This window comes from Piliocolobus tephrosceles, chromosome 8 (genome assembly GCF_002776525.5).
Source record: "Piliocolobus tephrosceles isolate RC106 chromosome 8, ASM277652v3, whole genome shotgun sequence".
In the NCBI taxonomy this organism is placed as follows: Eukaryota; Metazoa; Chordata; class Mammalia; order Primates; family Cercopithecidae; genus Piliocolobus; species Piliocolobus tephrosceles.
The window spans coordinates 88,734,244-88,750,552 of record NC_045441.1 but is presented as its reverse complement, the minus strand read 5'-3'; the positions used below and the strand labels follow the sequence as shown (position 1 = coordinate 88,750,552).

At 35.9% G+C, this 16,309-nt stretch overlaps 1 protein-coding gene across 2 annotated transcripts in view; it reads right to left on the bottom strand.

The window, feature by feature from the left end:
* SEMA3E (semaphorin 3E) overlaps nucleotides 1–9,533 on the bottom strand; it is a 278,691-nt gene extending 269,158 nt beyond the window's left edge. Inside the window, exon 1 of one of the 2 annotated variants that reach the window (XM_023226663.1) lies at nucleotides 8,795–9,533. In XM_023226663.1, coding sequence (XP_023082431.1) covers nucleotides 8,795–8,909 — 115 coding nt within the window. In that variant the 5' untranslated portion in view covers nucleotides 8,910–9,533. Of the gene's footprint in view, nucleotides 1–1,744; nucleotides 1,845–8,794 lie in introns of those variants that run through there. The other variant, XM_023226664.1, reaches the window with a different exon arrangement.
* Nucleotides 9,534–16,309: the final 6,776 nt, after the last annotated feature.

Here is a 16,309-nt window from a genome sequence, read left to right as displayed (position 1 = left end):
AAAACAATTACATAAATTAGAAAGTATTATAAGATATTACAACACCATGTCATTCATCTTTGTGATACATTTAATTTTTTTCTACCAAAATCATATAAGATAGGAAGACAGTGTTCATTAGTCCCTTTATAATGATGAGGAAAGGAAGCCTCAGTTCAATGATTCAGCAAGAATAAGACAGCATCAAATAAAATATACTGTAGATTCAAAAACTGGAAGTCCATACCCTTTCCACTACAACATACTATCTCCTAATTCCAGTTTCAAAAGTGTTTTGGAGAAACCCTTTTGAAGCCTGGTCAGGAGAAAAAAGGAGCCCTACATTTCTATAATTGGAAAGGACCTGAAGTTCATAATAAACTTTTTGACTCAGTGTTACAAAAAAAGCAATCAGCAGGAGTAAACAGCTATACACAATGCTGGGAGCACATTTCCTATTTGACTTTACTTCCACAGGGTATCTTAAAGTCCCTCTCCATTCCCATCATTTCCTGGGAAAGAACAAATCAGGAGGGAAAGAGTCAGTGTCCTCAGCTGACCTCTATTTTCACCCTTTTATTCTCATTTTCTTTGCTGCTGTTCTTTTCCGGTTCTGAGGTTGATCTGGCTACCTAAAATCACCCCTGAGACTTATTCTTAGGGATTCTGTTCCACCACTCTATCCTGTAAATAAAACCCCCTTTTTATTCTGGTTTCCCTAAATTAAAGCTCAAAACTCAGATAAAACAAACCAAAAGTGCATAGAAATAGGTTTACATCAATAATATTTTAACTGACATTTAACCCGAGTTTAGCTACAGAATACTTGGCTGGCAGGCTCTGCTCTCTCCTGTGCAGTGCCCTAATTCCTGTCCTCTCCAATTGCCACAATCCTATGGTGCCTGTGAGCATCAGCTTCCCAGCAGGAAAACAGGTTGGAGAAAGAGGGTACATTATCCAGGCGGCTAGTGAGCTATTTATTTAGTATTTCATTATTTCCTACATCATGGATTTCAACCAATTTTCAATACCTAGTAAGTTTAAAGTTTTCCTAAATAATTCAAAGGTTATGTTTTGTACTTATTGTGTTAAACAACAAAAAAGAAACAAATATTGAAGGTACACAGAAGGCCAATGAATACATATCTTTCACCAAAAGTATGTTTTCTTTCCCCTTTTGGCTTAAGGTGAGGAATAAATAAAAAATATTTATCTGGAAGAGAAGTAGAAGAAGAGAAAAAGAAAGAAGGGGTGGTGCCAGCTGCACAAAAGGGTAGTCACAGAATTAAGTGAAAAGAGAAAGGGGGGGGTGGTGTAGTGATAACCCAGAAATGACAAGGACATCACAAGATAAATAGAAGAAGGAGGAGGAGAGGAAGAAGAGGAAAAGAAAGAGAAGGAAGAAAAAGAAGAGGAAGTAGAGAAAAAGGTGGAGGAGAGAATGTAGATGAAAGAATTCAACTGATGTATCAGGAGGGCGCCTGGAGGTCCCAGCTGTTTCACTAAATGCAGCACTGATGAGAAAGAAGGTGAATAGACAGAAAGCCCCAGCCTTTTCTCTAACATATGTTATGCTAAAGGGGCCATAAATAGTTGTCCAGGATTCCTCAGTTTCATGGGTATTCCTGCTCATCCCACTCCTATCACCTTTTCCTTTGAAAAACACAGTTCTAAATCATTTTGTTTTATTCAGATACTCACTTGATGAGCACTTGTTGAATGCCTACGAAGTGTCAGGAACTGTGCATGGCACCAGATATCTCACCTGTTCATCTAAGGGAAGGCAAAGTGGGAGACTTTCTTTCACTTTCCAAGTAAACAACACATGCTGAGCTGATAGCTGCCTATAGCATACTGTTTAGTTTAACTTTAGGCAGTGTGGTCTGGCCTTAGTAATATTAGTTCTATTGTGCTTCACAAAGCTGGGCCTACAATTACCTTTGTTAGTACTGTTTATTTTGTGGATTTGGTCTGTTGTCTCCAAGGTGCCATCAGATAAAATTCCAACTTTCCTTAAAGTATAAACAAAATAATTCTTACAATAACTTACAAACATGAGAGACATCTATATTCTTTGTTCTTTCAAGTTATCTACTCTAGTAAGAGCTGGTTTTCATTAAAGAAAATCTTTGCTTTTAAGTAAAAATCTGATGATTAAGGATCTCTCTTCATCTTAAGTTGTAATTTAACAATTTGCTCATGATTGCTTTTAGATTAATTATCTCTGAATCTCATCTGATTTATTGAGTAATTTATAAAAAGCTTCCTAAGGGTTAAGTATTCTGCACATTAATCTGCATTATCTCATGTAATCCTTTCAAATTTTTGCAGATTATGTTTTACCACTTTAAAGATGAGAAAATGCATATTCAGAAAGCCTAAATAACTTGCTCATGCCATGCAGTCAGAGGCCAGATTCAAATTAGATATGCCTCATCCAAAGTCTAGGGTTTTTAGGCCACTGCAATTCAAATGTAAGAGTGTTTTCTAGCTACTGTGTTTCCTATGCCAAGGCTACAAGCTAAATCCTTGAGCAGAGCACAGTGATGGCTGAGAGTTTAGGTACCAAGGATGGAAATGAAACACATTTCTAAGTCAGGCATGACAACAGATTTCTCTTTTATTTTTTCATACCAGTTGTGGAGGTAAGGTTACCAAGGTAAAGGACCCCTATGGTTAGAATATCCTGAAATAGGCATTAGAACCAGGGCTGAAAACTTCTCGAGTCATCAGTTGTCTTGACCACCATAGGGGCCATATGAAGGAAAGTTATCAGTTCCACTGAGATGTCTTTTCTTGAAATCATCACTGTTTATGACCAAAAACATTCTCTTAATATCAGAGATTGCAACACTTGGAGTAAATGTGATATGGACATGTCCTTTTTATTCCTAGTCCAGAATATCCAGACTATAAAATATCCAGTCTTGTCTCTATCATTCCTATCATGAGTGCAAAGAATAATGCTCACTTAAGACTAAGGAATTAACAATAACAATGATGTTTTCTCTTATACCTCCAATGTTATGTAAGGCTTTACTGTGAAAACAAAATTATCAAAATAACTATCATCGTTTGTATAATGTATAGAGTATGACAAAGTGTCATATGTTACACTAGAAACTACTAACTTATGGCCCTGTCTATTAAAACCAAGAAAATAATCTAAATCTTCATTCTGCACCCTTTGGAAAATGTTATAAATGGTATAATTTTAGTTTAGTTTTGTTTTTAACTCTCAGAGACTGAAATTATAAGACTTTTACACTGGGATGGATATGTATGGAGGGGCATGCATGCATGCAAAGTGATATTTCTGGATTCCTGCAGACTAAATTCCTCTATTAAACCACAGAAGAGTTTTACATACAAAGATAAAGAAATACATTTTTGCACACACTCCCACTAAGAAGTCCCAATGATGATTCCTTTAAATGTCTTTGATGAAATAAAACTGACTGAGCAGACTGTTAGCAATACTTTTCACCAGTAACAACCAATTTCATGGTTTGGTGCTTTATTATGTGGTCATAGAACTGAGGCCACCAACTGATCTCATCCCAGAAAGAAACAGAGGCCCTCTCTATGTAATACTCTCAGCTCTGACTAGATGACAAATCTGACCTGGATAGCAAAATAACAATATGGCAACATAATTTTTGTAAAGAATATTTCATTATGACATCACAGCTATTGAATATATTTATTAATAAAGAACAGGCATTGATTATATATTATGTATAGAATGCTTTCCTTGCAAAGCAGAAAAAAAAATGGTTTCATGCACATACATTTTCCACTCCAAAACTGGCCCAGTTCATATATAAATTCCAGTTACTATTTTTTTCTAACCCAGACCTTCCCTCACCCTATTTCTATACTAAAAGATAGCTGTTTTCCCACTGTAAAGTGCAACATCCAGATAAGAATTTAATAATTCATAGAACCATTCGGGGACTTTCAATGTGATACATGGACAATATTTGTCTGTAGCAAATATAAAATCACAAATAATAGCACTATCTAAAATTCTTAGGAAGACTGTCTCCACAGAAAGCATATTTTGTATAAACCAGACTCAACAAAACATATTGTAATTCCTCACAATTTATCCAGTGGTATTTTTTATAATATAGGCTATTTCTTAATAAATCCACCACTTAATTCTCACTGTCTCTCCCTGAAGCTCTGGGCACACAGGCTAGTGTTTCCTCCTGGGTCCTATTTAATCACTCTGCTTATGAATCATGTCTTATGACCAGTTTTTATTTACTAACACCCAGGGATGTGTGACTAATGTCACTATTGATAATACCAAGCTATTGGATGAGGAACCAAAGCTATGAGCTGGGTCAGGAAAAACTGGCTCAGTCACTACCTCATTTTTTATTTGCCTTGGGTATAAAATAAATACCACGGCCTCCAGAATGATCACTCAGAATGTTTATTTAACATTGTGCTCTTTTAGAATTCTCTATCAATTATTTTCTTGTAAATGGAATTAATTCTAAAATGTGTGTTGTAGAGTGAATACATGTAACAAATGGATATATGTACACTACAGCAAAAAAAAAAAAAAAAAAATAGGCCATGAAACTTGGAAAATGCCAGACAATGTAATAATCTTCTGAGTTATTATAACTAGAGGTCAAAGATATGGAAGATGAGATTTGGAGTGAGTGCAATCTATCAAGATAAATCATATGTTTTATGCTATTTAAGAGCAAGTTTATCCTGTCTTCTATATTAGCATTATCCTAGCACTTGTTGAAATATAAAATCATACCATTTTCAAGGTTTTTCTCTTTAGGACCTGTTTCCTTCCAATACTCTCACTTTGTATCGGTCTGCAAAAACATTAATAATATAAATAGTTTTTAGGTGATAAGGTACATTCACAGATATTGTTCCATTTGATTATCTCAAAAACCCAGTAAAATATATAGGCAAAATACCATTACTACTCCTATTTTCAAATAGAGGAAACTGAGATGCAGACAATTAATTATCATTATTATAAGTGGGAAGTACTAGAGCTGGAGTAGAGGCCGCTGATTTCAAATCCTGAGCTCTCTGAACTATGATAAATCTGTATTTAATTGGTTATAATACCCAATACAGATACACTAATTAACACTCTATTGCAAGTTCTATCTGCATAAGTATATATTCCATGTTTAAATCTACATGTATAATGTTAACATATTTTAGGAATGTTCTTCTGCCATATCCATGCCTTTATTTAACTGTCTCTTCACCAACTATTCTAAGAGAACATATTATGCTTAAGCAGCCATTCTCCTGGATTTCTGCAATAGCATTCATCCTTATTGAGACTTCAAACACCTACCCTGTCTGCCAAGCTCCCATGATTGAATATCTGGGGCTTTCCATGTACATTGGTATTTCTTTCTCAACATAGGTCTTGGCTTATTTGTTTTTTCTTCTCTGAGCTCCATTATCAAGAAGCTTATTTTTGCCTTCCCTGTAACCTCATTAGTGCAGGATGGTGAAAGATAAGGAGAGAACAGATATCAACAAAGGGAAGTAGATGAATCCACCAGGACTCTTCTCCCTTCATTCTCTCCTTCCTTGGTTTCTGTCCTGAGGACCGCAGTATTTTTCAAGGAAACCCTTGGGGGAGAATATTAAAATTTTGCATTAATCTCACCAATGTTACCCTATTGAGCTGGGATAAAGTTAGCCATAATGCATAACTATTCATGAACTTTTAAATATTTGCCTGATATAGCCAAATTCAATTCGAATCTTGACCGAAAATTTCTACAAAGCAGGACAGCATCTTGCCATTTTAATATTTGCTACATTTTTACTTATTAATGTAATTTACCTTGTAACTAGAAAATACATTAAAAGATTTATGTGTTGCCTCAACAGGAGTAATTATCTCATCATTTTTTCTACCAGGCTTGCCCTAAGCCAGTATATTTTCTTAATATTAGTGTGGAGTGAAATATTCAGTTAGAAGAGAGAAGGATTCAATATTGTACCCATTGGGGTACAAGGCAGTAGGAAATCAACTAGAAAATATTCCACACCTCATATTACCCTTATACCTTGTCTCCTTCTCTCTCTCTTTGCCTCTCTCTCTCTGTCTTTTCTCCTCTTTAATCCTAATGATCCCTTCCTTTCCAGCTCTAGTTAAGAATATGTCTAGTTAAGAAATAGTAATGGAGAATGTAGGGGAGAGGAAAAGGGCAAATCTCTGGACCTTTTTTTTTTTTCTGAACATATTTTTATATAATTTAACTCAAGCTCTGTATATGATAAACTTTCTCCTCCTCCTTGGGAAGAAACAATAGGTTTGTGTTTTCAAATGCCATCTTAAAAGTGAAGAATATGAGAAAAATGCCTGCCTTTCTCCCATACAGCTTAGATCATGAACTGTGAAAAGAATTTCTGAATTATTCTAGTAGGCTACCTCCAGGGAACCTCCTGGATTTCCCTGCTAGTGGTCAGGCAGCAGTGCAGAGGTGTTATATTACATATACCTAGTGCCTCTTATATTGAAAGATTATAAACACATTTATATATTAATTATCTTAATTCACTCACTACTGAACATTTGCCATTACTGACATTATTCAAGACCACGAAAGAATAATCTGCAATATCTTATTCCTAGTTTTTGAAGACCTCTAAAATATTCACTGAATTCCAGAGTGTAGAGAGATAAATGGGCTGTTCATACTATATTGGTGGGACTGAATACCCTGCTCTGACAGTGTATATGCTCTTCTCTTCACTAAGGCCCCTGAGGTGCAGTAGGCATTGGCTGCTTCAAGTAGCATCTCCAGGGTGATCTCTTAGCTGACTTCACTAACAAAATTGCACAAGTAGGAACATTCCATTTTCAGGTAACTCTCTGTATTCTGCCTTTGTATAAAAACATCATATTGTGCATTTTCAGCTGGTTCCACTAAATTCAAAGGTAAAGGAAATCCTGTGGGAGTTTTCAGTCTAGTGTACTTATAGATACTAGCAGTTTTACTCTCACACCATATGACACCACTCATAACATCAGTTACAATTATTTCTTTGATTAAAAGTGACATAATAAAGACAAACTCAATAACAGTATTATGCATAACATTTACTTGTATCGGAGAACTTTGGTATTCTTTGATCAAATTATTAACTCTCTTATGAAATATTAAAATGTGACCTGTTGGAAAACACTGATATTGAACCATGAAAACACAAGTACCCCAATAACAAGGTAAAAAAGGTTAATACTAGACGTAACAGAATTGTAGCTTGCAAAAACTGGTAGCTTGTCCATTCATCTACATAAGAAAAACAATCAATTTATAAATTTTTGCATGTTTATTTGTCCATATTCCATCACATCAAATTTGTACATCCTGACATCTTTGATGATAAACTTCTTAGGAATAGGCATTTCGATACATACCATGATACATCTTCCCAAGTGAAAAGATTAGTGTTAATTATGGGCACTATATTTTAAACACTTTGCCAATTTAGTATCAATGTGTTTCCTAAATTTATGTTATCTACTGGGTAGTATTATAGGAAATGTATTTAAACTAAGAAAATATCCATAGTTTTAACTACTCCAAAAATGAAAAATTTCTATAACATTTAGTAAAGATTGTCCACTAAAAAGACAAAAAGAACAAACATGTCACACATTTGAGGACTCTCTTTTTGTTTCTCCTGACAAATATTCTACCTATACTTAGAAAATGCAAGCTTCTGTTCTTTCTACAGTGGGGGTCAATTTAAAAGCTTACACAATTGAAAAATGATTCTTATGTAATCCTGAGTATTATATCTGCTATCTGTCTCAGTGTCTCAATGGCTGGTGATAATAAATACTTATTTGCTGACAATAAATACTTATTTGCTGACAATTTATTCTGAATTTATTTTAAGTCAGCAAAGTCACTTTCTCTGAGCATGGTTTTGTTTATTGATTGTTTGTTTACAGGAGGAGTTATCAAACGTATTCATGACTGGCTTGTATTGGTCCTGATGCAAAATCTATCTTTTAATCATTTATTTATGAGTATAATGTTGCTTTACAAGACAACTGTAGAATGAAATATTTAAACATTCGCTGTTAGACAGATCTTCATTAAGGCAATATAAATTAACACTACAAATGCTAGTGAATACTAATACTTTGATCAATATTAGCCATTTTACAAGCATTGTCATAAACTATTTTGCTTTGCCACACATGAAAAAATTCTAATAATCAATTCCACTGGAAAACTAATTTATATTAGTTGTTAATCATTGTAATTACATGATGATGACAGTTATTATGGATAGGGCATCATTTTTCTCCTCAGGAATTTTCTTTCCTCCTCCTCTTACCTCCATTATGCAAACAAAACAAAACAAAACAAAAACAAAAAGAACAAATTACACCCCTATTTCTATAGCTCTTCCCCAGCATCCTTGTTTCTCATATGCATAGACTGATATTTAAATACCTACTGTTAACTTGGTGGATTCAGCCTCTCAAGCCTATTTACAACCTGCTTCCTCCCTTCCTGTGTTCCCTCTGCCAGTGAGTGAACTCCTCATTAATAAAATCCAGTATTTACAGACAAAAATAACATCTCTAAGTTGACATGTGATTTTGCACTGTTTTCAGATGAGGTGAGTATGACATATTAATCAGAGGTACTTAGAATTTTAGGTCAGTTTTGCAATAAATTTTTCAGGTGCATTTTAAAGGTCTTTGAAGACCATAAGCCTATGTTAAACGACTTTCTTTTTCTTTTTCTTTTAAACAAAAGGATCTGGAAAGGTAACCTACCTTTATGTGACAGGCGTAACCGGGGGTGGGTAGTATCAGCTGTATGACCTCCTGTCCAAAGCTCCAGTAAGTAACCCCACAGGAGCAAGGTGATAATGTACCCCGCGGATGCCATGCTGCCGTGTTCACCGTCCAAGCCCTCGCTCCTCACTTTAAGGAGGGTCTGAGTTTTACTTAGGACTTCCCTCCAGGGGCAGCGTGCGAGAGGCTTTGTCAGAAATCGAATGCGTTGTCATCAGAAAGCACAGTTACGAAGTGCCATTTGTCAGGCTGTATTTGGCTATGTAAAACCTTTCTTTCCTCAGGACAGTTGTTTATAAGCCGGGAGCAAGAGGACATTCCAAAGAGTGAGTCTTCAGAGCCATGTCCTGTCTAGAGCTCTCTTCAGCAACTACGCCGGTAGATTCAGGAAGAAGCTGTATTTTTCAGTCACTTAGGCAAAGCTGTTCATTCAGAAAAAAAAAAAAAAAAAAAAAAAACCGAGCACACGCACACGCACTCTCTTCTCCCGTGGAGGTCCTCTCTTCGGGCTCCTGGAAGCCTCTCAGAAGTCAGCCTCTTGCACTGACTTGCCAAACTGCTAGTTTTAATTCACCTTTCACCTTGCTAATTAAAAACAAGAAGTGCCATTCCCTCTAGGAGTCGCAGGATCCACCCAGCAGGGATGCAGTCTGTCAGTGGCTGTTTACAGGAAAGTTCAGGCAGGGTTGAGCAGCGTACTTGCTGTTTCTAGGAAGTATTTCTGGTCCACGTGCCCCGCTCCCATCCTCCCTCCCAGTCATAACCAGCCCCACGTTACTCAGCAGCAGGAGAGAACTCCACATTTTGATGGGGGGAAATGAGGAGTTCGGGAGGGGTGATGACACATAACAGGCTGATTATTTAAGAACAGGTGACAGACAAAGATGTAGCATCAGAAAGCGCTTTTAAATTCTTACCAAGATAAATTGACCTAAGTTGAATAAATCCAACTTCTTTTTAAAATAATCTATTTGTAACCATCCAGGATCCAAATTCTGTTTTTCACTGTTGCCATACAGGTATTTTCAAAATTCAGTCTTTTTTTATTGTTTATATCTTAGGGATACTATGTTTAAAGTCTTTGAAGAAAAATGTGTTCCAAGAGCCTGAAAAAAAAAAAAGTTCATCTGTGATTGTCTCGTAAATTTGTTAGAAATAATAAGTTATTTACTTAAGCAAATTCGTCAAATGAGATTAAAAGCAACTCCTTTTTCCTAAATCAATTCCTAAATTTTACTTCAAATTTAAGAATGTTGAAGTAACTTCCCCCAGGTAAGGTAACTGGTAAAGTTGAGGTTCACCACCCAAGGAATTTCTGTAAAGCAGGCATTAGAAAACTTAGGATGGGAAATACCTTAGGATTCAACTGCTATGCATTTCCAGAATTGATTTTCCAAGACACTGTGTTTGTGTAAATAAGCTTAACACAATAGGTCAACTTTACAATCTACCTTCAATCAATCTCAAAAACAAAGCCAAACACTCTGGAGCTGTTGGCATGGAAATGAATGGTATTATGTTAAGATACCAATAAACTTGAATAGATATTTGATTTGACAGTGGAGAGTTAAGTGGTAAGCACTGATCTCAACTATGGTAACTTCTTCTTATTCTGTATTTTAAATGCTAATAGTGAGGAACACTTTTTGAGAATTATGTTTTAAAATAATGAAACTGTAACAAAAAGATATCATAATTCACCTTGATATTTTTGCATTATATAGAAACAAATGTACAGCCAGGCATTCTCTACCCATTTTTCTCATCATGAGATGTTCTTGTACAAGCAGAGTATATTTAGCAAAATGTAAATGTCACTGGATATTATAAATAATTAGATTTCCAAGGTCTACAAAAGATAGCAAACTCTAAACATTATTTAACAGTAAAACAACATGAAATATTTAGAGACTTTTAACCTGGAGTGCTTGCATATTTTAAAAGCCAGTCTGATGAGCTACAGACCTAAAGGTTGCTCTAAATGTGATACATTGTACCTTCAAAATTCTCTTTTGCTTTCTTCTAGGATGGAAGCAAATGACAAAATAAATAGCAGCTCTTATACGTGTTATCTAATAGTGGGATTATAGGAAAAGTAAATGTGGTGCCTATACCTTTTATTGCAAATTCATGGCTACTCTCACATAACTGAAATTCTACTTAAGATTGCACAGTGCCTGTCCTAACTCTACTATAGAATTGAGACAATGTGAGACATTACAATCATTTCATTAGTACACAAAATATGCACCTCTAAAATGTTGACAAGAGAATAAATGTTATGAATGCCAAGATTTTGTCTTCGGTTTTATGTGTCATCCTTCAGATTAAGTTGGAGCAATTTAGAAGTAAATGGCAGAATAATGGGTTCTTTAGATTCCTCATAATGTGCTTTGGCTTATCTGCCAGTTGCCAACGTCCATACTTATTTCTTTTAACTCCTCTTTATGTCCTTTTACTTTTATCTTTATCCTATAGAAAATATATAGATGATGCCAAAAAATGACTGTTAGGAAAACTAAACATTCAGAACTATCCATAGCCTCAGTTTCCCCCATGTGACATTAGCAGTGGAATGAAGAGTCTTTGAGACAAAATTAGTCACCTACATCATAAAATAAAGCAAGAATAATCCTCAGAAGCAGAATCATCAAATAATTTATCATCTAAACAAGACTTATTTTTTAGAATAAAAGAGGCTTCTTTCAATAATTACATACAAATCAATAATACTATAGACAAATGACAACATCAAAATCTGAACCCTTGGGACCCTTTTCTAGATACTCTTGGGAAACAAGGAAATAGAAAATTAACAACAAAAACAACTGACTTACCACCAACAGTGAGGGAAGAGCTTTAGTGGACTGAAAAACTTTGGAGTTACCAACAATATTGGGTGATGTTACTGTATTTGATTTGAGAGGATCCAGGCTAGCAGTTTGAACAATAGCAGACAAGGAAAACCAGGTGAGAAGATAAATGCCAATTAGGAAAGTACTGCTTGCCAGATCAAGGGTTTTATTCCAAAATCCCTCATTCTTGCTAGTCTTACATCATTGTATGAAGAGCAATCTCAGTCTGGTAGAAGAAAGAGAAAAGTAAGAAAAGAAAATTGGGTGCTCATCAGGAGTTCCAGTCTCCCCCATGATGGGTTCCATCACTGGTTCTCCAATTTTAACAGCAGAAAGTCAACTAGCTTCTAGAACAAGCCTTCCCAGGAGGCAATCCCATACCATCTGCTGCTGAATCAACCTCAGGTCCTTGTTAAAGAACAGCTTGCTATGCCCCACCTCATGTTCCCAGTTTGCCTGAAATTTCACATGCTAAAATTTGTGTTTGACAGACGTTCCTCTAGGGCAGTGTTACCAACACTTTAGACATCTGTTTACCACATTCACCATTTTTGATACAATATGTAGTATTTACAATTAAACTTAATTTAATATAAAATGAAACCATTACCTCATAGACTTGATGTCCCACTTGTATTTTTCAAATATATGCAAAAACCAAACAGTAGTAAAAGTTTATTTCTGCGTGACTTAAAATTATCTTGCGTACTGTGGGAGACAGTACTCATCAATATTCCTTCAATATCGTATCATCAATATTCATTCCTGGGCATATGGGAGACTATACTTTCCAGCTCCTTGGCAGTCATGTGAATTCACTTGACTAATTCTAGCCAAAGAAATATGAGCAGAAGTGATATGTATCACATCTGGGCTGAGGCAGTGAAATATTCCTAAGAAATCATTTGGTCTTTCTGAAGCCCTTTCTGTAGCAAAAGAGGATAACTTACGTTGAAATGGTGGCATGATGAAATTGAATCATCTTAGATTACTAAATCACCACTGGAGACAACTACTCTAGAAAGTTATTCAGACCCACAAGAGACTTTGTATGAATGGGAGGAAACATGTTATGTTAAGCTACTTAGTTTATTTGTTACCACAGCAGAGCGTAGCCTCTCCTGACTAAATGCACACACTGTACCTACTGCGCTTTAGGGAATGTGCTTTTGGACAAACTTACAGCATTCACAAGTTGCTGACAGTGTATTACGGTGTATTCCATTCTATGTGCCACTAAAACCTACTTCAGCAGCAGCATACAGACAGGGAGAGATGTGGATACTTGAGAGCCAAGTAAGAGGTAAAGTAATTCCCTGTACCACTTGTAGAATGGGGTGGAATATGCCTTTAGCTTTTCCAGTTGAACATTTACACAAAAATGATGACATATACATTATTTATAGGTGGACAACATCACATAGTACTACATCTGAAGAACATTATGATTAAAAACAGTAAAAAACAAAGTATCAAAATGGCAATGATAATTATCCTTTTTATAACTAAAGACAGAAATACATAAATTTTATAAATCTATAAGGGCTTAAGATAGTTAGATAACATAACTTCTCTGTGGTAGTTATGGCATTTCAGCTTCACTAATCCCTCTGCTATTCCTGCTAGCCCTGCTATCCCAATGACCTCCAGTCTGGAGCACCTCAAATGTTCCACCAATAAGACCTGCTCTTACTGCTGCTGCCACCATTGCTGCTTCTGGGTTTTACAGGTCAGGACTGCTGATGCTTGTATTGGTCATTCTATTCATATGCCTTATATCACAGAATTTGTAAAGGATCTAGAGTCTGGATTGACTGTTTCGCACATTCAGTGATTCAGGCAGATAAGGACAGATAACTACATTACTCTTGATTGTGTGCTCCTAAGGGTAGTCCCAGAGAATGGCATTCCATCAATTAGTACCATATAAGATCCAATCATTCATCTGCCTGAAAGAGGTTTGGCTAATGTTATTTTGATGTTATCATTTGGATGGCTGACAATCCAATAAGTTGGCCTTGTATTTTTCCATTTTGACCAGCTATTCTATAAAGCAAAAAAGACTCATAAAATTTTAATGAAATTGCTCTCACAAAATTTTAAAATTCTTTGTTTCTGACATACTAGGTTTATTCTCATTTTCTTTTAGGTCTTTAATAATAAAGAAAAGCAGAAGAAGCATTTGCAGCCATGTATAAGCTTTAATGAACTTTAATCAAATAGCAGTCGTGATTTTCCTGCCTTTTTATGGCAAAATGAAATGATTAATTCTGAAAATTCTATAATATACAGGCCCTGGGAGGTTTACCTATACTCTTCCTTATAGGTTATAGATAATTCCTTAAAGAGACAGAACTCCAATCAGTTGCTTTGAAAAATCTAACATTCTACTTAAAAAAGAAAAAAAATCTAACATTCTAAAAAAACTTCTATAATACATTATAATAGATGAGCTTCTATGTCTTTTGTTATACATATTTGTGAGTTATTGGTGGCACCAGCAGTGAATTGGTTATATTATATTATTATTACTCTCAACATCTAAACACTATATTCCAAACTGATTCCACTTTAAAAGGAATAAAAATGATTACTGTTAACTTTTGTTCTCTATATGCTAGGCAGCATGCAAGGCATATTCATATAAAATCCAGTTAAACCCAGAAAATTGCTTGATGTGATAGGTACCATTTTTATAGTCATTTACACAAAACAGAATGTAGGACACAGATGTCGGCAACTTAGTTAGTTGGTTAACTGCTTAGTTAATAACTTGCCTGAAGAGAAACACCAGTAAGCGGCATAATCACCATTTTAAACCCAGACACCAGGGTCCATGTTCCAACCACTCCAATTTTTTTTTTAGAGAATATGATTTAGGAAAGACTTCATATTAGTTCTCCAAATACTATACTAGTAGGAACCTATCCTTAATAAATGTTAATCATGAACTATATAGAGTTTTAAAATAAAAACCTTTCAAAGCAGTTGGTGCTTCAACAATCTGTGTCTGTGATTGAACTCAGCAAATAAAGTCCTATATTCCAGGTTGTGTCAGATGGCAGAACACATTCTCTGTGATTTCCAGAGTGACCAGCTGCACACATATTAGTGATTTCGTTAGTTAATTGAATACCGACCCCTGTAGGCTTTTGGGTTTTGGCTAGTCTTTCAGGCTTGGCAAACACGAAAAACAGGACACCTAAATAACGTAGGGAAAAGTATTGAAGAACAAATTCCTAAGGGAACTAAGAAAATAAATGTTTTAAGAAAAATTGTCAGGTAATAATGGTTATTCTTATTTATGGAAATATATATACATATACAAATAGCTAAAGAAATGCACAGAGAGAAAGACACATATTTCTAGTTATGGTCACAAAAGAAGAAAGAAGTTTCCAAGAAAAGGTTTAAGGGTAATAAATCATTTACACATAGTTACTGATGTTTAGATTATTTTGTCCAAAAGATTCCAACATTTTCAAACAATGTTACCACTAATGTACCTAAACTAAAGACAACATTTTATACTCTGTCCACTTAAGAAATTGACTCACTGTGAAACCAATAATAAATGCCATTAACTTCAGTAAAGAAGTTATCCACTGATTTCTTTAATCTTATTCTAGACTTTAAGACTGCCCATATTTTTTTTTTCTTCCTGGCAATAAGTGATCTAACTGTTTGACAAGCAGTTTCTGAGTTGTGTACTTGAAAAAAAAAAAAAAAGGGATGGAGGGAGGCAGAAAAAAAGAGGAAAAAGGGCCAGGTGCGGTGGCTCAAGCCTGTAATCCCAGCACTTTGGAAGGCCGAGACGGGCGGATCACGAGGTCAGGAGATCGAGACCATCCTGGCTAACACGGTGAAACCCCGTCTCTACTAAAAAAAAAATACAAAAAACTAGCCAGGCGAGGTGGCGGGCACCTGCAGTCCCAGCTACTCAGGAGGCTGAGGCAAGAGAATGGCGTAAACCCGGAGGCGGAGCTTGCAGTGAGCTGAGATCTGGCCACTGCACTCCAGCCTGGGCCACACAGCGAGACTCCGTCTCAAAAAAAAAAAAAAAAAATTGGCCGGGTGCGGTGGCTCAAGCCCGTAATCCTAGCACTTTGGGAGGCCGAGACGGGTGGATCACGAGGTCAGGAGATCGAGACCATCCTGGCTAACACGGTGAAACCCCGTCTCTACTAAAAATACAAAAAATTAGCCGGGCAAGGTGGCGGGCGCCTGTGGTCCCAGCTACCCAGGAGGCTGAGGCGGGAGAATGGCGTGAACCCGGGAGGCGGAGGTTGCAGTGAGCTGAGATCCGGCCACTGCACTCCAGCCTGGGCGACAGAGCAAGACTCCGTCTCAAAAAAAAAAAAAAGAGGAAAAAGAAGAAAGGAAGGGAGGGAGGAATGTAAATCATAATTCAATGTAATACATTTTTTAATTTTTCTCTTTTTTTTCCAAGTTTTGTGTCCTCTTTCATATTCTCTATAATCTCCATTATTTTTCAACTGCCCTTGTTAATGCCATACCCAAACCAGTTGGTACTGAGTGATTTATTCAATAAATATTTATTCAGTTTGTGTTATTTGCAAGGCAATCTGCAAGGGCTTAAGATACTTAGATACCAAACATTAGTCTCTTCTTGTTAATT